General features: G+C 35.0%; 1 protein-coding gene across 2 annotated transcripts in view; it reads left to right on the top strand.

The window, feature by feature from the left end:
- ZNF385D (zinc finger protein 385D) overlaps nucleotides 1-23,792 on the top strand; it is a 411,917-nt gene that overhangs the window by 330,059 nt on the left and 58,066 nt on the right. For both annotated transcript variants that reach the window (XM_041411492.1, XM_041411493.1), the window contains one exon: nucleotides 18,172-18,334. In XM_041411492.1, the coding sequence (XP_041267426.1) occupies nucleotides 18,172-18,334 (163 nt within the window). The remainder of the gene's footprint in view (nucleotides 1-18,171; nucleotides 18,335-23,792) is intronic.

Genomic DNA, 23,792 nt, shown 5'->3' with positions numbered 1-23,792 from the left:
CAAATTCCACTTCAGAACCTGCAGGCCTGACTTTTTCAGCTCCCGAGTTCTTTTATCACTCCTCTGATGTCTTTTGCAGTCTAGAGATATTGCTATTCTGTGTACTTACTTACATCACAGCTAACAGCTGGGAGCCTTATCCTCTGAAGGAATGGAATTGCAACCCAATATCTGTTTTTAAAAGCTTTATATTGGAAGAAACAACCACATATTTGAACTATACTTTTGAGGGCATACTGCCCACACTTGTGCATTTATTTTTTTTTTTTTTAGCTCAATTGAAAGTGAAGTCTTTCAAGGTTTTAACTGGTTAAAAGGTACTGACTTCTTTTCAGCAAAGAATTCAAAATGGCACTTACACCTAACTCCCCCATAGACTTTAAAGTCTGAATTATGAATTCAAATAATGTATTTAAACTGAGGTAATGGTCTACTGGTAGACCATACAGGTACTTGAATATATATAATTGTTTGATGAGGTGACCTCAAAGAATGATTTAAAAAAAGATTTAGTCTGTTTTGTATTTAGGTCTCATTGTGTTGTGGTGGGATAACTTTAGGTACAAATGCACAGCAAATGTACTGAATTAATTTATGTTAGCAATTTTTTGATGGGTATAAATGTTTCTTTTTGTCCCTTAGAAAGGAGATTTTATAAGGTAGTCTCTGAACAGGTTTTATCCTTTCCCCAGCATAGCCTATTTTCTCTGCATCAGCGGACTTGTCATGATAATCAACTTTTTTGTCCCAACCATCAATCACTCTTGATTACAGCTGGGGAGAAGTTCTGTTCTGTTGATCAGCCCATCAGTGCACATAATGTTACACCTGGAGACAAGTGAAAATCATCCCTTGGTGGGAGAATCACTTGCCTTCAAGCCTTTTGTCGGAAGTATTTTAATTTACATTTAGAGTATTGAAATTGTCAGTGCTTGCTTTGATTTTTTTATTTTTTTATTTTTTTTTTTTATTTTTTATTTGACAAAAATAATAAGTTCAGTTGATCCTTCCCTACAGGATAGAAGAAGAATGCTTTTCTATTTCAAATATGTTCTTTTTCGCATTATTGTACAAATATTGAAATAATTATAACAATGTAAATTAAAAATAGAGTTATGTGGTCCTCCATTAGTAGAAATTTAGTATTCTTATATGCTAGCCCAGAATTTTTGAAAAAGCAATTTTTTTGGCTTTTAATTAGATATTTTTTTAGGGTAATATCAGTATTCAATTTATATGACGGTTGCATAGAAAATTTCATAGCAATTAAGTAATTAAAATCCAAAGGCATAATTCCTTTATTTAATGAATTCTTCTTATATTGTGGTCATTACTGAATAAAACTTTTTTTTCCTTGTAATAAAGGTGGTTTTCAGATGTCACAAGAAAGATGAAATTTCAGCTTGAACAAAGCACCTTATGTTTTACTAGTAACTTAAATATGACTTGTAATTAGCTATCAGAATGACCAGATGTAGTTTAATTGTACCATTCTTTCTTCATCTATGGTCACTTTTTTATTTTAGGTATCTTCTCTAAATAATCATTGTCAGAAGTTATTCCTATCACATGTCAAAAAACCACAACCTATAAGACAACTATAAAGCTGATACTTCAAGGATTACAGGATGAAGTGTAAATGAAGAAAAAAGAATGTGACAGGGTGGGGTGATAAATATTTGATTAGCAATCGTGTTTTTACATAAAAAGTTTAATTAGCAGTGCTCATTGTCCTATTCCTGCTGGTCATTTTCAGGACAGTGATATATTGCTTTTTTGCCATGAGCCATGCCACCCAATAGAAGGTGTTGTGTTTTCATTAGCTGCAGACACTTCAGCATTATTATCTCTCACCTTAGTCTACACACCAATACAAAACATGTCTAAATCTTGTAATTCAATAAGCCACTTGTATATGCAGTAGTTTTGAAACTATGGGATATTTGCTCAGATGTTTTGTTGCTTTTAAATTGATGATAAAAGCACTAAATTGCAAATTAAAAAATCACTGAACCTCGGTCCTTGTATTCTGTCTGCTTGAATACCTTGTTTGCCAAATACAGAATTTCATCACTTGCATAGAAGTTCTTCCAAAATTACAATCTGTTTATTTTTATGGTTTAGTAATTAATGTGAGCATATGGCATAATTTTTATTTTACAGATACATCAATCTACATTACTTTTTCGAAGACTCTTATCCCTTGTTATAATGGCAGGACAGAAAATTATTTTTTTGTTATTGAATGAAGATTTTTAATGGGTTTTCAGTGACACTATTCTAGCCAAATAGCCCACCGCAAGTCACCTGTCATTCTTCAATTTATTTTCTAGCATGTTTTTCATACCAGAGCCATATTAAGGATAAATGGTTGTAATAAAATAAATTTCTAATGTAAACATATTCTGAGAAGCAGCAATAAATGAGTAAGAATGTCTGAAGATGTCAGAGAAAATGCAGTATATGAAAATAATTTAGCATTTGGGACACTGGAAGAATAAACAATTTTTTATGCATTTAACAGTACTTTCTTTTGTGTAATTCTCAGAGGCAAGGATTTTTTTATTCCAAAATTATTTAAAATGCCTAATCTGTATCTTTTCAGTGTGTGTGAAAAGGCTGTAACAATGAAACCTCCTTCACAGGAGAGCTAAGAAAATGCACATCAAATAGATGTAAAAGTGGTGCAGAAATATTTTGGCTATTCTTCTAGAGTCTGACTTCCATGTCCTGATTGTGACAGGCCTTACAAGCATGGTAAGCCAGCGAGGCATAAGACACAGGGAGAAGCCTGGGATATTTGTAGGCTTATTAGTTTCTCCTGTACTAAATTAGTGCTGTTGGAGGTGGTGCTGCCACAAAAAAAAAAAAAAAAAAAAAAAAAAAAAAAAAAAAAGGTAAGAAGCAAGGAGAGGACACACATTCGGAAGAAGAAAGCAGCAGATGCAGTGACATTCAGCAGTAGGGATCATGAGGAATAGGGACTGCAGTGGGAAAACAAAGGTTCTGGTCCAGACACTGAGGTGTGTTGTTCTAAGGTGTGCAAGAGTGAGAAGAAGTTATATGGGAGAAGAAAAAAATAAACAATATTGAGTAGTGAAATGATACAGAGTAGGAGATCAATATGTGGAAAAAAAAGGAGATTCTGAGTCTGTCATAGATAATGATTAACATTTGGTGGATAGTGACAGAAACGGTGATTTGAGAAATGGAAAGTTTCAGGTGGCAAAGTAAACAGTAGGAGAACAATTAGAGCCATCCAGGAGCTATTAATGCCAAATGATCATAAAGATATTTGTTGAAACCTGAGAAAAAGTTATCCCAAGGAAAGTATGTCCAAGTCCAGAGAGGAGAAAGGCTTGAAGACAGAGTCTTGAAATACATGGCCCTGGCCAGTGCAAGTGTTTTTCTTTTTTTTGAACAGGGAGGAGGTTTTTCATCATGACATTGTTCAGCTGGGATTACTTAGGATTCAGTTCTTCTCCAAAGTCAGCCTTAATTAATATTTTTTTTTCTTACTCACTAATAAAACCTATACAAAGTTAAAGTGGCTGAATTTTATCAGCCTTTTTCTGGTAGTTGCAGTAAGGAATAATAAGAGAAGCAGTTCTAGAATAGCTTAAATGTGTAACTGATTTAAATCTGGATTTTCAAAATTAGCAACGATTGTAAGTCTACTTGTATCCCAAAGATGTCGGTTTCTGTATTCCCTGAATGGGAAGGTGAAGGCCAAAAGTATTTGCCTTCCTTCTCCCCACCTCTACTGACATCCTCATGTTAGCAATTTGTTATGGCTGCTCCTGACATGAATAGTAAGAGACAGAGTCTCAGTGAGGAGGTATAAAAACTTAGCGTAATTTGACTGTGAATTTTAACTCAAGTATTGGAACTAATTGTTGCAGTCATAAGAATCTATGTATGTTGCAGGCATGATTCCTTTTTTCTGTAAAAAAGTCCCACCAATTCTAAATATGCATTTGTAATTGAGTATCTATATTCACATCAAACTGAGGGGCTTGAACTATGGCTGTGAAGCAAGATTTTCCTTGGCTGGATGGGTAACAGCAGCTCATTTCCTTTCACTATGTTGTTAATAGAACATGAATTACATTTAGGACAAGGCAGGGGCTCCTGGTGTTTCACTGCAAGCTGTTTTGGTGTGTGCAAGGATACGTTTTCAACCTGATAAGTGATGATAACTTCTAACCGGTGAGTGATGGGCTGGCCCTTGAGGATCTTTGGCTGGGGAGAAGCATAATTCTCTTTTATCAGCACCAAAGGGTAAATAAACAGGATGATGATTTTATCATTAACATCAAGTCATTTTCTGAAATTCTTGCACTGTAAATAACCACACATTCAGACATATTATCATAGAATCCTAGAATCATTACCACTGGAAAAGACCTGAAAGACCATCAAGTCCAACTAAACCATGTCCCCTAGTGCCAGATCTGCACATTTCCTGCAAAAATATAATTTAAATTCTGTTGCTACCTCCTGTGGTAATATGCAAGACCAATTATGTGATCTGTCTGATCACATAAAGGAGGTGGAGGATCTCTCCTGTAAAATATCAGGGAAGGTATACCCGTATTCCTGAACCTGTAAAAGTCATAGATCTGTTTGACTTACTGAAAGAATTTGCATATGACTGAATAAACACTTTGGCTATAGAGTTAATCCATCCTTAGCAGGTAACTGCTTGTCCTCCTACCATATTTGGGCTATTCAACACTTTGGCTTAGCCTGAAAGCTCCCAGTTTTGTTCCTGGCCAGTTGTCTGCCTGAAGCAGCCTGCTAGATTTATCTTCTGTAACCTTGAAGGTGCTAATGCATCTTAAACCACTCAGCTGGAAGTAATATCTACTTTGTATTTGAAATGCAAAACTCAAAAAGGAAGCCTACAGAGTGGAAGGAGGGACAGATAGCCTGCGAGGAATACAGAAAAATTGGGATACTGGTGGATGAGGAGCTCAGCATGACTCGTTGTGCACTTGTAGCCTAGGCAGAAAACTGATTCCTGGGCTGCATCAAAAGCAGGGTGGGCAGTGGGTCAAGAGAGTCCCTTTGTCCGCTCTGGTAAGACCCCTCCTGGAGTGCTGTGTCCAGCTCTGGGAGCCCCAAAAGGAGAAGGATGTGGGCTTGCTGGAGTGAGTGAGTCCAAAGGAGGGCCATGAAAGTGATCAGAGGGCTGGAGCACCTCTCCTATGAAGACAGGCTGGGGGAGTTAGGGCTGTTCAGTCTGGAGGAGAGAAGGTTCTGAAAGGACCTCACTGTGGCTTCCAGTCTTCCAGTGCCTAAAGGGGGCCTACAAGAGAGCTGAAAAGGGATAATTTATAAGGGCGTGTAGTGGCAGGACTAGGAAGGATGGCTTTAAACTGAGACATCTCAAGTTTAGATCAGATATTAGAAATTGTTTACTGTGAGGGTGATGAGGCACTTGAACAGAGGAGTTGTGGATGGCCATCCCTGGAAGTGTTCAAGGCCAGGCTGGATGGGATTTTGCATAATCTGGTGTAGTGGAAGTCGTCCCTGGCCATGTCAGGGCTGTTGGAAATAGAAGATCTTTCAGATCCCTTACAACCCAAGCCATTTCAATTCTGTGATGTGGCTGATGAAGTAGGTGGCACACAGAGGCATGTCATCCAGAGCCGGGAGTGGAGGCCTCACACGGCTCTGAGGAGACTGACATGCACAAACACAGGGATGACATGGTTCCAGCCATTAACTCTGAAAGCCAGGAAGATGCCCTGGGAATGTTGACTTGTCTCAGGCCAGTTAATTTGCCTCAGGCGGATAACTTAATGGCAATATTTGTCATAATTTGGTACGTCATAGGAACCTACATCTGCATGTCCTTTGTTTTGCCGTCACAATGTCTGCTGTCTGCTATTACCCTTCTGAATTCATGGTCTGAACTCACACCCTTAAGGTCTTTTCAAGGTAGGGTCCTTGTTTCCTTGGTCTATATAATGTTCATTTGTGTCGAAATAACAGTCATTCTTGAAATTATTTATACTATAAAGCACAGTCTTTGGGAAATAAAGTTATTTAATTAGTCTATTTATTTTTATTACATTTTGTTGGTATTTTTATTGAGATGGACTCAGATGTAATCTAGCCCTCAGAACAAAAGTGAGAAAGTATTAAAATGGCAAAATAGTCTCAAAAGTTCAGTTGAGACTGAGAGTTTTAATGATAATCTGCCTTCTTCTGATGTTATACTCCCTAGATATCATTATGTGATGCTTGTGATACCCATTGTGGCTTTATACCTGCCCATAAAGTGCTGCACAAATTTTTTGAAGCCCACTAGGAAAAGGACAATAGATTAGGTCTCCCTGACAAAACTGTGAGTCTCATAGTTGGATGTTTGCTGGGGATATATATCCATCTCTCAAGTGTACTCCACAATGGAAATCTTTCCATCCAATATTATATTTCTGGTGAGATGGCAGCTTTCCCATGCTGTGTGTGTAACTATATAAATACTTACATATATACAAATACAATTACCTTTCTCTAGGCTTGCTAGAATATAAAAGAAATTGGAAAGTATTCCCATGGTCGTCTCTAGCAGTGTTAAGTAAAATCTAGTAAAAACTAACAGAAAAGTCAAATAATTTCCATTTGAGTTAATATTTTTTTTTGTTCTGGTGTTCTTAATTTTTATTTTTCACTATTTTGTAGGTTATATTTATGCACAAGATACCAGTAGCATCTGAGTATTACTATAAAGTGCCAACCAAGATGATGCAGTTACTCAAACAAATGCTATAGTGAGGCTGAGCATTTAGCATTTTCCAAGTTGATTATAACACATTTTTGTGGTGAAAACAAAACTATTTTTTTTCTCAGCTGATGTGTTTCTGTGATGCACATTTGGTTTTGTTGACTTAGTCAAAGGCTGTCCGTCCATCTTTAAATTCTTCACACTGTTTCCAGATGGAGTATTGCACTTGCTTTCAATTGCCAGTCCAGGGTGAAATAAATGTCAACAGTTTTGTTGACTGAAGTGGTGCCAGGATTTCACCCACACAATCTAAACTCAACATGTTTGCTTTCTGTTTTGGTTTTATTTTTCTCTCTTTCATAGCAAGGAGGTCCTTGCCATTTCTAAAGGGCAAGGAAAATATCATGGCTCATTGTTTCTAGATTTTGGTGCATAATGATTTCATAAGCATGCATGTTGAAACAGTTGTAAAACTCGTATCCAAATATTGTTTTGTTACAGGAAAAGTAATGAAGCATATTAGCTCTGGTCAAAAAATAACTTTTGGATCAATATGATGGATAATATGTCTGTTAGGAAGGTAACAGAACACAGCTGGGATTTGAATAAATGAACTAAAGCCTTTCTTTTGCAAGAGGGCTTCTACAGTAATTTTCTAACTTCCTATCATTGGTGATTTCAACACAGATTTCAAAGGAGGTTGGAATATTGAAGCAAATAGCTCATTCTTGAGGATCTTTTGTTGTTTTTAACACATTGAATTAGCTCGTTACAGCTGAATATGTAGTGGAAAATAGCATCTGTTTACATGGCAGAATTATAAAAATTACTTACCACTAACAGAATAAGGAGCAATTTGCAAAAGCTAATCATATTTGTGCACTTATTTGCAGAAAATAAGTCATGAATACATACCCAAGAGAAAAAAGAACTTACTGGTTTATACAATTTAATAGTAATTTTAAGCATAACATATTAAAGAAATTTTATAGGGATCAGTTTTAAAAGTTATAAAGCTATAGACATAAGAACATGGCTGCCCCATATTGCTGCTTCACCTGTACTCAGTAGTGGTTGAACTCCAGAAATCATCCTGAAGCTCACTGAGCCCAGATCAGTTCAAACTGTCCATACACTCCAAATGAGCACCACCAGCTTGGAAACCCCTAAGGAGATTTCTTTGTTGAGAGTTCTTGGTTTTTTTAGATAGGAGTTTTCAGTACAACATGCTCCATCGCATATTTGGGGTGCTGCAAAGCACACTGAGGCATACTAATTATCCCAGCAGTGAGACGTCACAGATCCCAACAGATAGCTATTCACAGTTTCAGTTCATCATTGGAGGTGAAGTTAAAGATTCCTATTTCCATTTTATTCAAAGAAGGTTGAGAAATCTCTACGGGTTTTTTACTAAAGAAACCAGTTTTCCGAAAGTAATTTTTAATGGACTGGGGAAGGCTTACTATCTTTTCCTTAGCCATGCCGTAACAAAAGGAGGAACAACATAAAAACAAGAGAGAACAAATAAATAAGTATAAATTTGTTAATCACTCTTGTGGAGAGATATGAAGAGATTTGCCTGCTCCAAAAACTTTGGAGTCAGCATTAAATTTCTGTACCATTTGGAAATTTCACTCTTTAAGTAATCTCTGCCCAAACGAATGCCTTAGGTTTTAAAATGAGAAAGGGCTTTTATACCTGTCTAGTTTAACCTTTTTTTGCATTATACACATAATTTCATATATCTGTTCCAGTTTTTAACCTGATAAGCTGTGCTTGACTAGAGGAGATGAGAAACATTAAAGCCAATGTAGAAATATAGAAAATCTCTGAGACATTGTCCTATAGCACTTCAACATCTAAAATGTCCTGTTGATTTCAGAGGCACTGTTCTTATCCAGTAAATGGATAAGTAAAGTTTATAGGATTGCAGCCAGTTTCTTTTATCTTCAATTTGGTTTTGTTCAATGGGAGAAAAAAAAACCAAACAGATTTTCAGATTTCAGTGTAATACGAAATAAGTAGAAACTTTTGTAGGAAGGAGACAAAAAGTAACTGCAGTGTAAACAGTAAGTGATGTCAGAAGATCTCTTTAAGTTTTGTATACTATTTAATATCCCTAACTGTGGCTTCCTACATGGAACCTAACAGCTTAAAGGAGTAAAAGATTCTGACCTGTCAGCTTTGTACTGGAAGGTATCATTGCCATTTCTGTACTGATGGTAGTGCAACAGCCTACATGTCTCATTAAATAAACTCAGTTTTCAGCCTTCACTATTTTTGGAACAACTTGATCTATCCACATATATGTATTACTTTAAGAACCAACCATATTAATTGATTTAATCACTAACTTTAATGGCAGATTTAATGGCTTGCTCACAAGCAGGTCTGTGTGCTCTAGGTATGTTTTAAGGTAATGATTCAAAGTAGTAAGACTCTGACCCTGCGAGAGTTGGTAGAAAAGTAGTGGCAAATCTTGTAGGTACGTAGAATGTCTTGTGAACTCCACTGAGGCCCTGAATGTGATCACAGAATCATCCAAGGATGACTGAAAGCAAGGCAAAACAAATAAAAATATCTAAGGGAATAAATATTTTCTCAAAATATTTTCTCCCTGGCTAATTGTTTAGATAAAGCTAGTTTTAATGCAAATTTATTTCCATGATATGGCCCTAGTTTTTATTGCCACTTAGCTATTTATGTTCTATTTATATTGATTCATTACATAAAAAAATTTATTTTTGTTTCCAGTAGGTAACATATATTCATTTTACTTCTTTTCTTTTTTTTTTTTTCATGTAATGTGTATTTCTGCCTAGAGAGAGAAGTCCTGTGGATGCACCTATAGTGAAACTTTTTAAGCAAATTAGTGGCATAGAACTCTTTTAGACATAAAAATGTGTCTAAATAAGCAAACTAGTGGGCTAAGAGTTTTTTTATTCCAAGGAAATGCACTGCCTCTCTATGGATGTTTCTGCACATAGAAGGCTTTTGTGCCTTTCAAGCTATTAAGAGAATGTAACAATCTATAAACTCTTCCATCCTTAAATGATCAGTCTTTTTTCATGTGTGCAACCTTTTCACAATGGAAAAGTTCAAATGATATTTTATGTATATTTACAGCCTTCTAGAAGAAGGCTGGAGATTTAATCTGGGAACCTACAGTCAAGCTCACATAAATTCTAATCAGGAAATTTGAGCATTTCTATTTCTTATTGCGGGTTTTGAATTTCTGCTTATGAGTAGGAGCTGATTTAAAGGACATCGGAAATATTTATATTAAAATAATTATTGAAATACATATTGAGAATCCAAAATGAAACATCTGTTTAACTGTATATTTTAATGAAAGAATCAGGAAGTTGAATCAATATTTTTCTGAACACAAAACTGAAACTTGAAAAGCTTCTAGTAATTATAGTATTAAAAACAGTGATTGCAACAAATGTATTAAGACTGTGTTTAGGAGCAGTTACAATAACTCTGTGTACTCTCTTTTATGGTTTTGTGTATAGAAGTCATATTAACTTGTTTTTAATTTCCAATATAAGGTTCAAATCGTAAGGAATTAATAATTAAATATGCACTTTTTGAGCCTTTCCTGTTTTCCATTAAATTTCTTCTAGTATCTTTGTGTCTGACCACCACTCTTCCATGGTGCTTTGCTTCAGGCAAAAAATATCAGAATTCAATGAGATTTTTATTGTGAATGTAAACAGACAGAAATAGTTTCCTTGGCAACAGAAAGCAGGTGAAAGCACTCAGACAAGATACTCCAAACCCACCTACTCAACTTTCTTTAGTTATAAGTTCACAAGATGCATGCTGAGGGAATCAAGTGGGCTTTGTTCAAACAGTGAAAAGTTTCTAAATTAGATGAGTGTCTGGGCAGGTAAATGTATGTGTAGACCCTTTACTCCAATTAGGTGTTGTGAACAAACTCTTATTCAAACAGGTGCTTGCTCCATATCCAACACTGTCATTCTTTTGATGACACCAGCAAAAAATGAAATTTTCAACACTATTCAGAAAATTGATGTTAAGTTCAACAGGATCTGTTGTTTTGAAATAAACATAATTTGTGTATAACCTGAATATTGAACTAAATTTACATTATTAATACAATGTATAAAAATATGTGGTGGTGTCCACTGCTAGTGCAAGGAATCTGGGGTACATTTCTACAAAATACCAGTAGTACATATCATTTGTTCATGTTCTTCATTTGGAATATATCAGTTCCAGATTCAAAACTGGGAGCATATTATATTTACTAAGCTGAATTAATATATGCTTTATTTTATGGTATGCATAGCTCATAGCAGTGTATATAGATTAACTTTTTTTTTTTTGGTATATCATTCTAATATTCATCTGAGATTAATAACTTGATTAATCTAAATTTTAAAAAAATAGCAAATTAGTTTAGTATTCTCTTGAAACTCTAACTACAGCAACATTTGCTATGGGGAAAATAAATGATGCTGCCAATTAATACAGCAAAAATGAGATTAAATGTTAAAGTTAATTTTATTGATGACAGCAGTTTTCAAAAGACCACGTTTCATCTCCCCATCAAAAGAACATCCCCCTAAAAAACCATATTACTTTGAAAGACAGAATATATAAAATTCCAGATTCTAGAACTTGATAACCTTGTCAAAATAAGCTTAAAACTGCTTTTTCTTAGCAATAAAAAGCATTGAATAGATAGCAAAATGAACGGCCTGTTTATTGTATTTCAACATGTAACAAAATTTTGTTGTGATGCATGAAAGTATTGGTGTCCTTAAAGGAAAAAGCCAGTATGAGAACTGATTGATTACTTGAGTTATATTCCCTTCAGTTTATATATTTTGGCACAGTGTATGTTGCCTCAGAAAGCAGTGTTATATTCAGGCAGATTTTTGTATCTTGTCTAAATTATTTCAGGTAACGTCACACTCAATAGCAGTACATGATAAAAAATATACTGTCTTATGGAACAAGTCAAGTTAGGTAGGAAATTTTTACCTTCTTTATCTGACCAAGATAAAACAAGTTTTGCTTTCCATAATGAAAATATTATATTCCTTTTCATAATGAAGATGAAATTGATTTTGCTAAACTATGGATGGTTTTACCATAAGAATGGTGTCAATGCCAATCTCTCAGTGTGATGCAGGCTCTTGCCAGGTGCAATCCCTCACCATTATAGAAATGACTCTGGAAGAAGCCCAAGAACATGGAGTGTGGGGTAGAGCAGATTAATTATGCAAGGGTGCTAGTGAGCTCAGGAAGCACTCATTCACTCTGATCAGTGAGTCTCAGGTTACATTAATGAGTATACTGAATAAATGCTTTAGGAAGGAGAAGAGGGAGTAGAAAGAGGGAGTTTTCTTTCCATAGAAGCATAAATACCCGGGGAATAATATATTGGGACATTTTATTCTGCCATAATGATGGAGAATTCTTTTGGGTTGTTTTCTGCAGAAAAGACCTTCATGGTTCTTGACCTGTTATTATATATTTGGTTCTAGAGAAAGGGTAAATTGATTGATCACAGTTTAGGGGGCAAAAGCCTCCTCTCAGAACATATCTGAAAGAAATAATTTTAACATATCATTGGTGTTTAGTACCACAATTACATCTGAGTGAATAAGATAATTAGATAATTACAGAGTTTTGTTGTGATAAACTGCACAAAAAATTTAAGTGGCACAACTCAGAAGATAAAGATAAGCATAGCAGAAGGTAGAAATAATGATAGGCAAAATTTATCTGCACCATAATTGACTGCAGATTGAATTTGTGTCTATCAGGCAGAAATTAGGGTACTTGTTCAAGATGAACCATGTCATCATGTTGACACCATCTTTAAAAATTACATGTTTTTACTTAATCTCCTATTCTGCAAAGGCTTGCACAGGTAATTAGTTGTTTCATGTACAATGTCTGTAAAACTGCTAAAGTCTGTGGAGTTTTTCTGTTTTCTAGTGGGTAAGCACAGGACTTGTGTGTAATTCTGAATTTCCTATGTGCACTCACTGGGCAAACAAACTTGTAAGAAAGTATTTTTTTTTAATTTAATATAGGCTTATATAAAAGCTTACCTGCTAAATAGAGTAACTACATTTCTATGAAAAAGACTGCACAATCCTCTACAATTTTTTTTAACTTTTTCTAACTGTTAGAGCCCTGCTTTGGGCTGAACAAAGTGTTGGGCATCTCAGGGCTGTTAGACTTTCTCCCTGTAAACTTCTTCAGTTTACTTACTGGAGAAGTTCCATAGAGATCATCTCTGGTTATGTAAATGGCCCTTAACTTGTAGGATACAGATGTCTCAGCTGCATCCTTCCCTGCAACCTTCCCTGGGCAATGCTGTCACCACTGGCTGGCCAGGCTTTGGAGCCACTAGAAAAAATGACACGCTTGTTCCAAAAATAAGAAGGTCATTTGAATTTTATCACTTTCTTGTATGCTTAGGACACCAGTAAAATTATTTTTCAAGGACATATTGACAGCCCAACTATAGGAAAATATTTATACTCAGAGATTATGATAATGTGTGATAGACCTCTCGCAAGAAATTTCCCTGACTTCATCAAGAGCAGAAGCCTTCTTCGCTTATGCAGTTGTGTATTATTGCTTTCTGTGTGTGCCCAACTCACTGGCAGTATTAGTTTGAACTGGGAATCTAATTTTTAAAAATTGGTTTAGAGTTTTTTGTTCTGGAGAATTGTGACATCAGTTGCTGTATTAGCCAAAATTACTACTATTGTATTGTTTGTATTGTGAATAATAACAGAGGTGAGGGTAGCATCCAGTTTTGCCTAAACATTAAAAAAAAAAAAAAAAAAAAGGAATGGCATGAAGTTTTGAAGTCCCAGGCAGACAGAATAGATTTTCCAGCGCTCTCAGCCCTCTCAGTTTTGTGCTTTCTTAGGGTGCAGACAGACTCTACTCTTGCTACTAGCTAGCCTGATAAAAGCATGGAACCTTCTCCACAACAGATATATTTCAAAATGCATTGTGAAATGAGAAAGACATAATGCAAGACAGTTGGATTTAATTTTGTGAGGAAGAATCAGCGGAACATATTCACTACACCTTTTGCAAAACTTTTATTTTATTTGAATTGGCTTTCATTATGAAGGTGTTGCCTAGAGGGAGTGATTAAGGCAGGAAAACAATCTGTAAGAGGAATGGTAATATGAGGTGGATCTGGAGGGATATGAAAAAGAAGGTGCAGTGCTGCAAAGCTGAAAACTCTCTGAGAATAGGACAAGACCTGTTTTTTTTTTCTCAATGCAAAAAATAAGCACAATGTTTTTGTTGGCCCACTGCCTAAAGAGCGTAAGTGAGAAGGCATATAATCCAGTGAAGTACATTAGTTAGGCAGACAAACTTATTTTGAAGACTGCCATGTAGATATGTTGACTGTAATTGTAAGAGAATACTGTCTGGATTGCTTAAAACATTTCATCTTTCTCAGTGTATTTTACACATTTCAATTTGCTTGGTAATATGATGTGATTGTGGTACAATACTGCACTTAAGCAAGGAAAATACAGCTGAGTTTTACACTACGGGTCTGTTTTCTAACTGTTCACATCTGCATACAGTATTTTTATTCTTTTATAGTATGTTCATCTGTGTGGTTATAACATAAATATACAGACAGATTTTATAGACAAATCCTTCTTTATATTTGAGCAATTTGTTAAGGTTATAAAATGTATGGCTTAGAAAGGTCCCTAATTATTTAACAGTGGTACATAGAATCAGAGGAAAATATTAGGACATGCTTAAATTGACTTGTACTGCTCAAATAGGCAGGAAGTCATTACAAATAAAATAGAAAAGTGATTTGCTAGCAGACATTTTATCACTTCATTGAAGTAGTTCCCAGAGACCAAAGTTTGTCTACATGTAATTTCCAGGATCAGGATCCTCAAAATCTATTTAAGGATTCTTGAGTTTTCAAGTTAGATACAAAGTAGCAATAAAAAATTATTAAAATTATACATGTATATAATTATATTAAGTATAGAATAATATTACTATATTTAATATTCTTTATATGTTGCATAATTATTTATTATTATAATAAATAATAATAAAATTATTTTTACTTTCATGTTGAGCATAATTTTCAAGGACGGTTATAGTTTCCTAAAGTTCTCTATAACATAACACCTGCAATATTTCACATTTTTCTCTGTTTCATCACTGGTGTTAGCTGGCAGTGACTTGTGTTCGCAGTGCTAGGATTAATTCTGTGCATCAAACATGGAAACTGTGGTGAAGGAAGAAAGTAAGCTCTTTCCTAAAGTATTCTTCTAACGTATTCTTTTACATGTAAAAGTGTTCCAGAAGGAGACCCTTCTCATCTTTCTGAGAGGGTACAGTCTCTTTACTCAGTTGAGCATGATGGTTAGCAGCAAAAACTAGTACTTAACTTGTTCTTCCACTCTTCTCCTATTATTGCTTAATTCAGCATGAAAGTTGGGAATAATTATATTTTATGATCTATTTTGCTTTTGTATTCATCCTACAAGTAAATAGTCTTTCAGCAATGAATTTTATAGGCTACAAGTAAAATCCATTTAAGCAGCAAGAATGATTTTGGTCCTCTTAAGGCTGCAAGAAATTATTCAGTAAGGGACCATATTTTATGTTGCTTTGATGAAAAATATATATTTATGGATATTTTTTCGTCTCCTACATCTTACTCCTGCAAGGAAAGATAATGACAGAACTCTTCTTTTTTTCTTTTTTCTTTTCTTTTTTGTGGTCTTTTTAATTAGGGTTCCAGTTCAGTTGTAAAAGTTCAGCATAATCTAATTTGGAGCTGGTTAAATGCTTAGGAGCAATCTGTTTGCTCTCACATAGAACTCCCATTAACATGCCAGCTGCAGTTATATTGAAACAAGCTTAGATGGCTTCATGTCCCTGCAGAGGAAGGAGATTTAGATTTTGAAATAAAAAGACTTGAAGACCTTATTTAAGTAGAGGCTGGGTAAACTAGCGGTGCTCTGTGTGAAGTGAGTTATGGACAGCTCTGAGTAGCAACTATCATACCTGTAAATTCGAGCAATGTGTTTCCATTTTAGAGCAATTTCATTCATATATTTCAGAGCAATGAAAAGGTCACCAATTTCTGCAAAGGCCCTCATTATATATTCCTTCAGCATCCAACATACAACTTGAGATGAGGTTTGTGGAACTATAGCTGAGAGAATTCGGAAAGAGCTGTGGATGCAGAATAATTAAACTTAGGGTTCTCTGCCAGCAATTCTGTGAAGAAAGCTGAGGTTTGTATCAAACTAATATCAGCATTTTTAGTTCAGTATTAAGGATCATGTCATGAATGTGTTTCAGGTGTTTGACTAGTGACAGTCTTAGGGGAAGAAAGTGCAGTCAGAACCTGAAGCTGACTGATGATTAAATTTGACTAGAAACTCTAAAAATAGTTGACATGATAGCAACACAAGGGTGTACAGTATTATGTCATTTTTTAATGCGTCATTGTAACTTAACACTGGTCTTTCGGTTTGATTATAATTAACATCCTCTGACTGTTTGTATTTGGCTTACAGTATGTCTCAATGTTATGTGTTGAGAATTGTAAAAGGTGCATGATTGTGCTGTTTCTGTTCAAGTTGTTTCTAATTAAAAACTTCACTGTCCAGTGTTCTTTCAATAAGGGTACCTTATACAATATTTACATTATTTTAGGTATAGAGAAACTGGCTTTTCAACCAAACTGAATGATGCATCTTGATATCCAAGAGTGTGTGTGTGTTTATATCTACACATGTATACACTTACACATATATTGTGAATTGGTTTTAGACAAGGACTCCTAATTCTTTCCTACTCACCTTATGCTTTTCAAATCTCAGGCATCTGGAAGGAATCAAGATTTTTCATGTAAGCTGAAAGTCATAATTCACTCTATGTATCCGTAGAGTGGTAGTTAGTCACTAGAACTCTCCCCAAAATTAGGGACAACAAATAGCATTAAATAACAGTCTAATGACTAATAAATGCCAGATAATACAGGATTCTTCTACCTGCATAAGCAGCTTAGTAATTGGAATGACTGTCTTTTTATCCCATTTGATACTTTAGGTTTACAGACACTAAATTCCATATATATGTTTTGATTCTTTTGATTCCACAGTAGAAAGCATTTACCTTTCTTTTATGTTCTATCTTCTATTGTTTCACATTTTCTAAAAAGAAAATACCTTTATTGGTCCTTGAGCTGGCCCAGAATTGTTGCTTTTCATTTTTTCAATTCTGTAATAGCTAAATTTTTACTACATTTCTGAAGTCTTAACTTCTCTTTCAAGTAATAAAGGAGTTGCTTTCCATAAAGTTTGAAGTTCAAAAGGAAAGATATAAGCAATTTTTCATATTGTCAGCTTATCAACTGAAAGACTGTCTTTCTTCTAAAACTTTAAATAATTAGTGAAGAAAAAAACTCTGAATATTCATCCAAATTCTAGTGGTTTTAATATAAGGTTTAATTAAATAGTTCAAATACTAATCTTAAAATATACTTGCACATAAATGAATAAATTTGGTAATAACTCTTGAAATAATAAAGTTATTTGTAATGTAATGCATGAATTTTAATAGCAGTGCATATACAAATATATTTTAGCTTAGCAGTATGAAGTAGCCAAAATATATTTGGGACTGTGACAGGATTTGTGGGAGCTTTCTCCTTTGAAAGGATGCTCCTGGCTTTGAATTTCAAACACTACCTTTTATAGCAGGTGAACAGAAGTAATCCTCTCTTTTTTAAATTTAAAAAAAAAAAAATATTTAAAAAGACAGATAATTACACGTCTGCCTCACATTCAGTTAAGTCTTTGCTGATGGGCTTTGAAGAGTGTGTTTTATACTTTGCTTTCTTTCGTTTGGGCTTCGTTCTTTAGTTTTGGGCTGGGATATTTTTGGTTTGATTTTTACTGTCAGTCTTTTCTGAGAAGTTGCTGATACCACTGCAAGTAGTAAACTGTTCTTTAAAGGAAGCTTTGATAAAAATTCTAGTTTGAAATAGAAACTGTAAAAGTACTAAGCTATCAGGAGGAGAATGCCATTCTCCCTGTTGCCTGAGAATTTTTTTTTCATGTGAAAGCAACATAAATCTTAATAGAAAAATTAATGGTAGCAAGGTAGACTAAAACAACCTAATTTTGGTCTGAAATTAATCTACTGTTGTACAGTAATATACTGTATTAATTGAATTTGCGTGGCTCTAGTACTCTTTCCATTGTTTTCCAAGCATCATTCTAATTACAATTTTCTGTTTGGTCACTACTTGGATAATGTAAGTGGTACCCATTATTGAAAGGTAGTCTGTATTTGTACTAATACAGAGAATGCCAGTTTAGAAATGAGCCTGATTGCATGGTTCATTTTGTTCTCCTTTGTAGAGCCAGGCTGCGGCCCACTACAAAGGCACTAAACATGCCAAGAAGCTCAAAGCACTGGAAGCCATGAAAAATAAGCAGAAATCTGTTACTACCAAGGACAGCGCAAAGACTACCTTCACTTCCATCACTACCAATACCATCAATACCAGCTCTGACAAAACAGGTTAAGCGACAATCTTTGTTGGTTTCGTTTGGTTTAATTTTGATTTGGCTTGTAATTTTTTTTTTCTTCTTGTTTAATTCCACGTCTGTTTGGTTATGTGCTTGCCAACATTGATTCATGCTCGATCCATCTTTCTGTGTGATATTGATTTCTTTAAGTCCTTTCAGTAGGCTGGTGATAGTCTGATAGTCATGGAGCTGATTTCTCTTAGTGAAAAGAGGCTTGACATTCTTTTTATGATGGAATGCAGTACTCATTACTTGATTAACATATCAACTGATCTAAACCTCCTGGTCTGTATGCACTATCTATCAATAATTATATATGGCACATTTCTTTTAACCACAATGTAAAAAATTGCACTATTTGTGTCTAGAAGCCTCTTAAAAATCATTTGCAGTAAAAACCTAATTTTCATAAATTTCAAACATTGCATTATTTTTTTAAAATGGCTATTGCATGGTTTTGAAATGGAAAAGAACTGTATAACCTCTATTCCACACAATCAGGTAAGTGCTATCGATGCCAATTATTCTGCTTAAAAGAGTCTTCATAATGAAATAATATTGTTTAATTTATTGTGTGGGTAAAAGTTACTCCTTTGCAAATAAAATCTACATATTTTAAAAGTCAACAGGATTTGGTTGCCATGGCATTTTAAAAATGCAGCTATTGTTGAAAATTTCAAAGGAAGATTGTAAGGTCACTGAGAGGTAGTCTAGTGTATCACAAAGTTTGACTGCTCTTGTGTATAAAGGGACACAGTTTGCATATTTAGACATAACCAATCCCCATCCCCAAGCAAGGCAAAAATAACCACAGGAAAAAATCCCCACAGCTACATGTTTCACCTACAATGAAACATGAGACCTACCTATTGATGCTGAAAATGACTCGTTTGAAACCACTTCTGATCCAATAAATTCAGCATTGTAAATGGATGTGCAGTAACCAACTATAATACAACAGGAAAGTACCTTGCAGGCACCTGCAGTACTTTCTTGAAGACACATCTTCACTGTATTTGTTATAGACAGATAGCTCTATGTCTCTCTCTAGAAATATATCTTAGTTATAACTTACTATTTTAGGCAGCATTTTCTTTTTCCTATGCAGATTTATAACAAAATTATGATGGCTTTAAGAAATATTTGCTACATGGTTTTTGTCTTTGCTACCACAAGAAAAGAAAAGAAAATATTCTGAGAGGTTTTGTGTGATGAAAGAATTTAAGTATGGGAGAATAGGAAAAATGTCAAAAGTTATTTGGCGAAATATGTGTTTCTAAGTATACCAATACCTTCAAAAGTTTCTTGTGATATTACTTGTTCAGGTATTCAGAACAGGAAGGAGGATGTTGTGTGAAAGAGTGATTTATTGTTTACTGAATATTATCAAGTGGTTGAAGAAAATAACTGAAGAAAAGAAAGATCTTTTAAAGATTTAAACTGTATTATTCAAAAGCTTTTACCTTATGCTGCATAAGCTTGAATGATTTTCCTTTGTGCCTTAAAACCAATCTGAATTTTTCTATCAAGCTTTGCATTAGATCCCTGACAAGATGTATGCACTGTCCTGTATCCAAGGTCAGTAGTCCAAATCAGTTTTTATATCAGCATAAGCAAGAAAATGTCAGAAATTCATCTGCACTCGTAAGCAGTGGCCTATGCTGGAGTTTCATCAGCTTTACACAGTGGTTGCAAATTCCTGGATTCACTTCATAGAATGTGTGTAAACATATGTGTATTTATATGAATACATATATTTATTCTGTGGTAGAAACACTGACCCTAATGGGATTCTAAAGTTACATATTGATGTTAATTGACAAAAAACCAAAAATTTTACAATTTCTTAAATTATTGAGACCCATATTCAACTTCTGCCAAAAGCCCTGTTCAATCAGTTGCATTCAAAGTAAGGTAAGCAGTTCTATCTAGATGCAGTTAATACAGGTCAGCATTGATGTGACTGGCAACAGAATAAAATCCTTGGTGTAAATTATCCTTTGTCAAGCACATATACATAGTGGGGGAAAAAAAACTGGGTAGCCAAAAGGATGACATTTTCTGTCTATTATAAAGTCAAAAAATTAATGAATTGGATTTTATTTCCTTTCTGGTTGTTCTTATGTCCTGTATTAGCTTGATAGAACTTTTAAGGGCAAAATGATTCTGAACATCAGAATATACGGCATTGTGTATGTCTCTGCATTTGGAAATTATCACTGTAAAAGTCAAACATCCTGATAGTAGTACACAGTTCTCAGGGAATAGCTGTACTAGCAAATTTAATTCATAAATTTATCTTTCATAGCTAGAAGACAGTTACTAAGTCCATGTATTTGTGATCATTTGGAAAAAAGATTTTTCTACAGTATTTTAAAACTGTATGCTGAAGATTAATAGTGAACCCACGTACACTGAGGATAGGGTCAAGTACATATCACTTCTTATATATCTTCTACAGCAAGGGTTAAATGCTGAATTGCATGTCAGTCACAGCATATTGTCAGGGATTCAGATCACTGGTTCTGTGTGCCCACAGAAGCTACAGTGAACAAAACGTTGTCAGGAAACCTGCGCTGCTATGCAATAAAGGATTGTGAAAAAAATTATATAGTATACAACCTGATTCAAGAGCTAAAGCAGTAATTTTTTATGTTTCTTATTCTGGAACTATCTTCTTAAATCTGGTGCCAGCACGTGTTATTGACACTGTGCAGCTCACAATATAATCTAACTTCTTAAAACCTCTCACATAGGATTCGTGGTGTTTAAATGATGGGTTAAAGAGAAAACATAAGGTATGAGGGCTTTTTACTCATTCTTGAAAATCGCTAATTTTTCTTTCCTTTTGACTAACTTTTGGAATTATTAGAAGGCTTGAACTCGAGAAGTCTTTGAGCAATAAAATGTCATGAAGACATCATATAATGGCAAAGCCATTCTCAAGATGTGAGAACTTTTTTATCCTATCTACTATTTAACATACTGCTTTCATCTGTATTTACCAATTTTTATGTTACATGGTTAGTCAGGACAGAAAAACAGAAAATGTAAGCTTTACAAGGAGAAGCTTACTTTGTGGCATCATACAAACTGTATTTCACTATTTCTTGATTCTCCAATTCAGGTGTGACAACAAAAATTCATATTTTTTTCTATTCGTTAACACACATGCATACATATTCCCTGAGAGGAAATTGTTAAACATCTTTGAAAGCTTTGCAAATTCCTCCTCCTTTCTGAAAAAGTATGTTTTCTTCAAAAAGCTGCTTCATATCTTCAGCTGTAAGGACTGATACTTTAGAACACTTGTCAAAATATATTTAGATAAAGTGCATTCTATCATCCTAATTAAAATACATGTCCAGTAAGGTTATTGCCCTGTGCTTGTATTTTTTGAGAATAGATTGAATCACCAATATTATATCCATATAAAATTATGTCCCTCTAGTTTTTGCGTATGCCTAAATATTAATCTTTTCCAAAGCTATGTGAAGTTAAGCAGGACCCTCCATGACCATATTATTGCAAATTAAGTCTTGAAGATTTTGGGCTGCTTTAATTTATTCATTTATTTATTCATATATTTATTCAACAGAGAATTCAGTATGAGTTATTTGGTATCAATGGAAAAGAAGGAATAGACCTTTCAAAGGGGAAAAACATGTCATTAGGAGCTATCAGTATGGCAAAGTCTTTAGTGCTGCTTTTGAATGTTATACGCTGTGCCTTGGATCCTGTGCACTTAAATGCGATGAACAGCTCTTAAAAACAGACAAAAATGTGATGAGCAGAAAAAGTATATATCTGGGCCAAGGCACAGGCAAGATCATCTATCACTAGTACAGTCTTAACAGCTAAGAGACCCCTGTGCTGTCAGAGAACAAAATACTGGTGCCTGTCCTAAAAAGCTTACAGTTTCACATAGGATGAGAAGCAACTTAAGGAGCAGACACCATAAATGTAACAGGCAGGTGTTTAAAGGAGTGGTAACATAAACGTGTTCAAGTGATAAAGGCATCACAAGAAATGAAAACACTGAGGGATGGATTAGAAGGAAAAGGAAGAGAGTTGTTGTTTTTTTTTTTCAGATACTGAGCATTGGTGAAGGCATAAGAACTCTTTATTTTTCTTTCACTGACTTATATGAAAATTCTTGTGTAAAAAATTTTAGTTTCATTACCCCTTTACAATTCCATTTTTAAAATTTTTTTCTTCCTTTCTGTCTAAGATGTGGTAGGATATTTCTGGTCAGCAGATGAAACTCATTCCTGAAATAGCAATTTCAGCACAACTGGGATAATTATGAAATCGAGAGCAGTTGGAGTGGGAGAGAACAGTCATTCAGACAAGGTCTTGAACATAAAAGTGAAGGCAGGGGGTAGAAAGCCATCAGAAATGATGTGGTAATTTAGGGTAAACTTTGCAGGAGGAAGAAAGGTAGATGGCATGAAATAGAAAGGTTTAGAAAAATGAGTTTGGCAGTCAAAATACCAGAGGATCACAGAATTTTGAGATTTTGTGAATGGATGTCATTATGGATGTCTGAAGATTGACAAGGCCATTCCTACAGGTCAGAGCAGAGTCAGCCTGAGCAGGATACTGAGTATATTTGTAGTTGAGTTTTGAGCACCTTCACAACCTTTTTCTGGACAACCAGTTCTATGGTTGACACTCTGAAAGAAGAGCAAAGAAGTTTTTCTGGTGTTTCAGTTCCATGTCCTGTATTTCAGTTTCTGGCTGTTGTGCCTTTTTCTGTCAGTGGACATCAATTAAAAGCGTCTCAGGGCATATAAAAGAGTATTTTATATGCCCTGACTTCATCAGGTATTTATTTATATACACTGCTGGTTTATTTTTCAAGTGGTGCCCTCCAGGTTTCCAAGTCCTTCACAAAGCTGCTTTCCAGATGCTTAGCCTCCATCTCAGACTGATGTGTAGGGTAATGCCTTCCCAGCTGTGGGACTTTTGTGCTTACCTTCCTTGAGCTTCAAGGGACTTCTGTTTTGTAATTTCTCCAGTCAGTCCAGATCCCTCTGAATGGCAACCCATCTATCTGGTGTATCAGGCCCTCCTCCCAGTTTTTAATCGTTTACAAAATTGCTGAAGGTTCACTCTGCCCCATAATGAAGTCAAAAGAAGACTTTAAAACATATTGGGCAATATTGGCCACCTGCATTTTAAAAAAGTTCTTCCTCACATTCAGATGGAACTTCCTGTACATCATGTTCCGCCCATTGCTTCTTTTCCTACTGCTTTGCTTTACAGAGAAGAGCCTGGCTCCATCCTCTTGGTACCCTCCCTTCAGATACACCTAGACATTGATAAAGTCCCCTCTCAGTCATCTCTTCTCGAGGCTGAACAGGCCCAACTCTCTCAGCTGTTCCTCTTAAGGTAGATGCTCCAGGCCCTTAAATCATCTTTGCTGCTCTCCTTTGGACCCTCTCCTG

This window comes from Onychostruthus taczanowskii, unplaced genomic scaffold (genome assembly GCF_017590055.1).
Source record: "Onychostruthus taczanowskii isolate IOZ18803 unplaced genomic scaffold, ASM1759005v1 scaffold36, whole genome shotgun sequence".
Taxonomy (NCBI): Eukaryota; Metazoa; Chordata; class Aves; order Passeriformes; family Passeridae; genus Onychostruthus; species Onychostruthus taczanowskii.
Note: the sequence above shows the minus strand (reverse complement) of the source record. Positions and strands in the feature narration are given on the sequence as shown.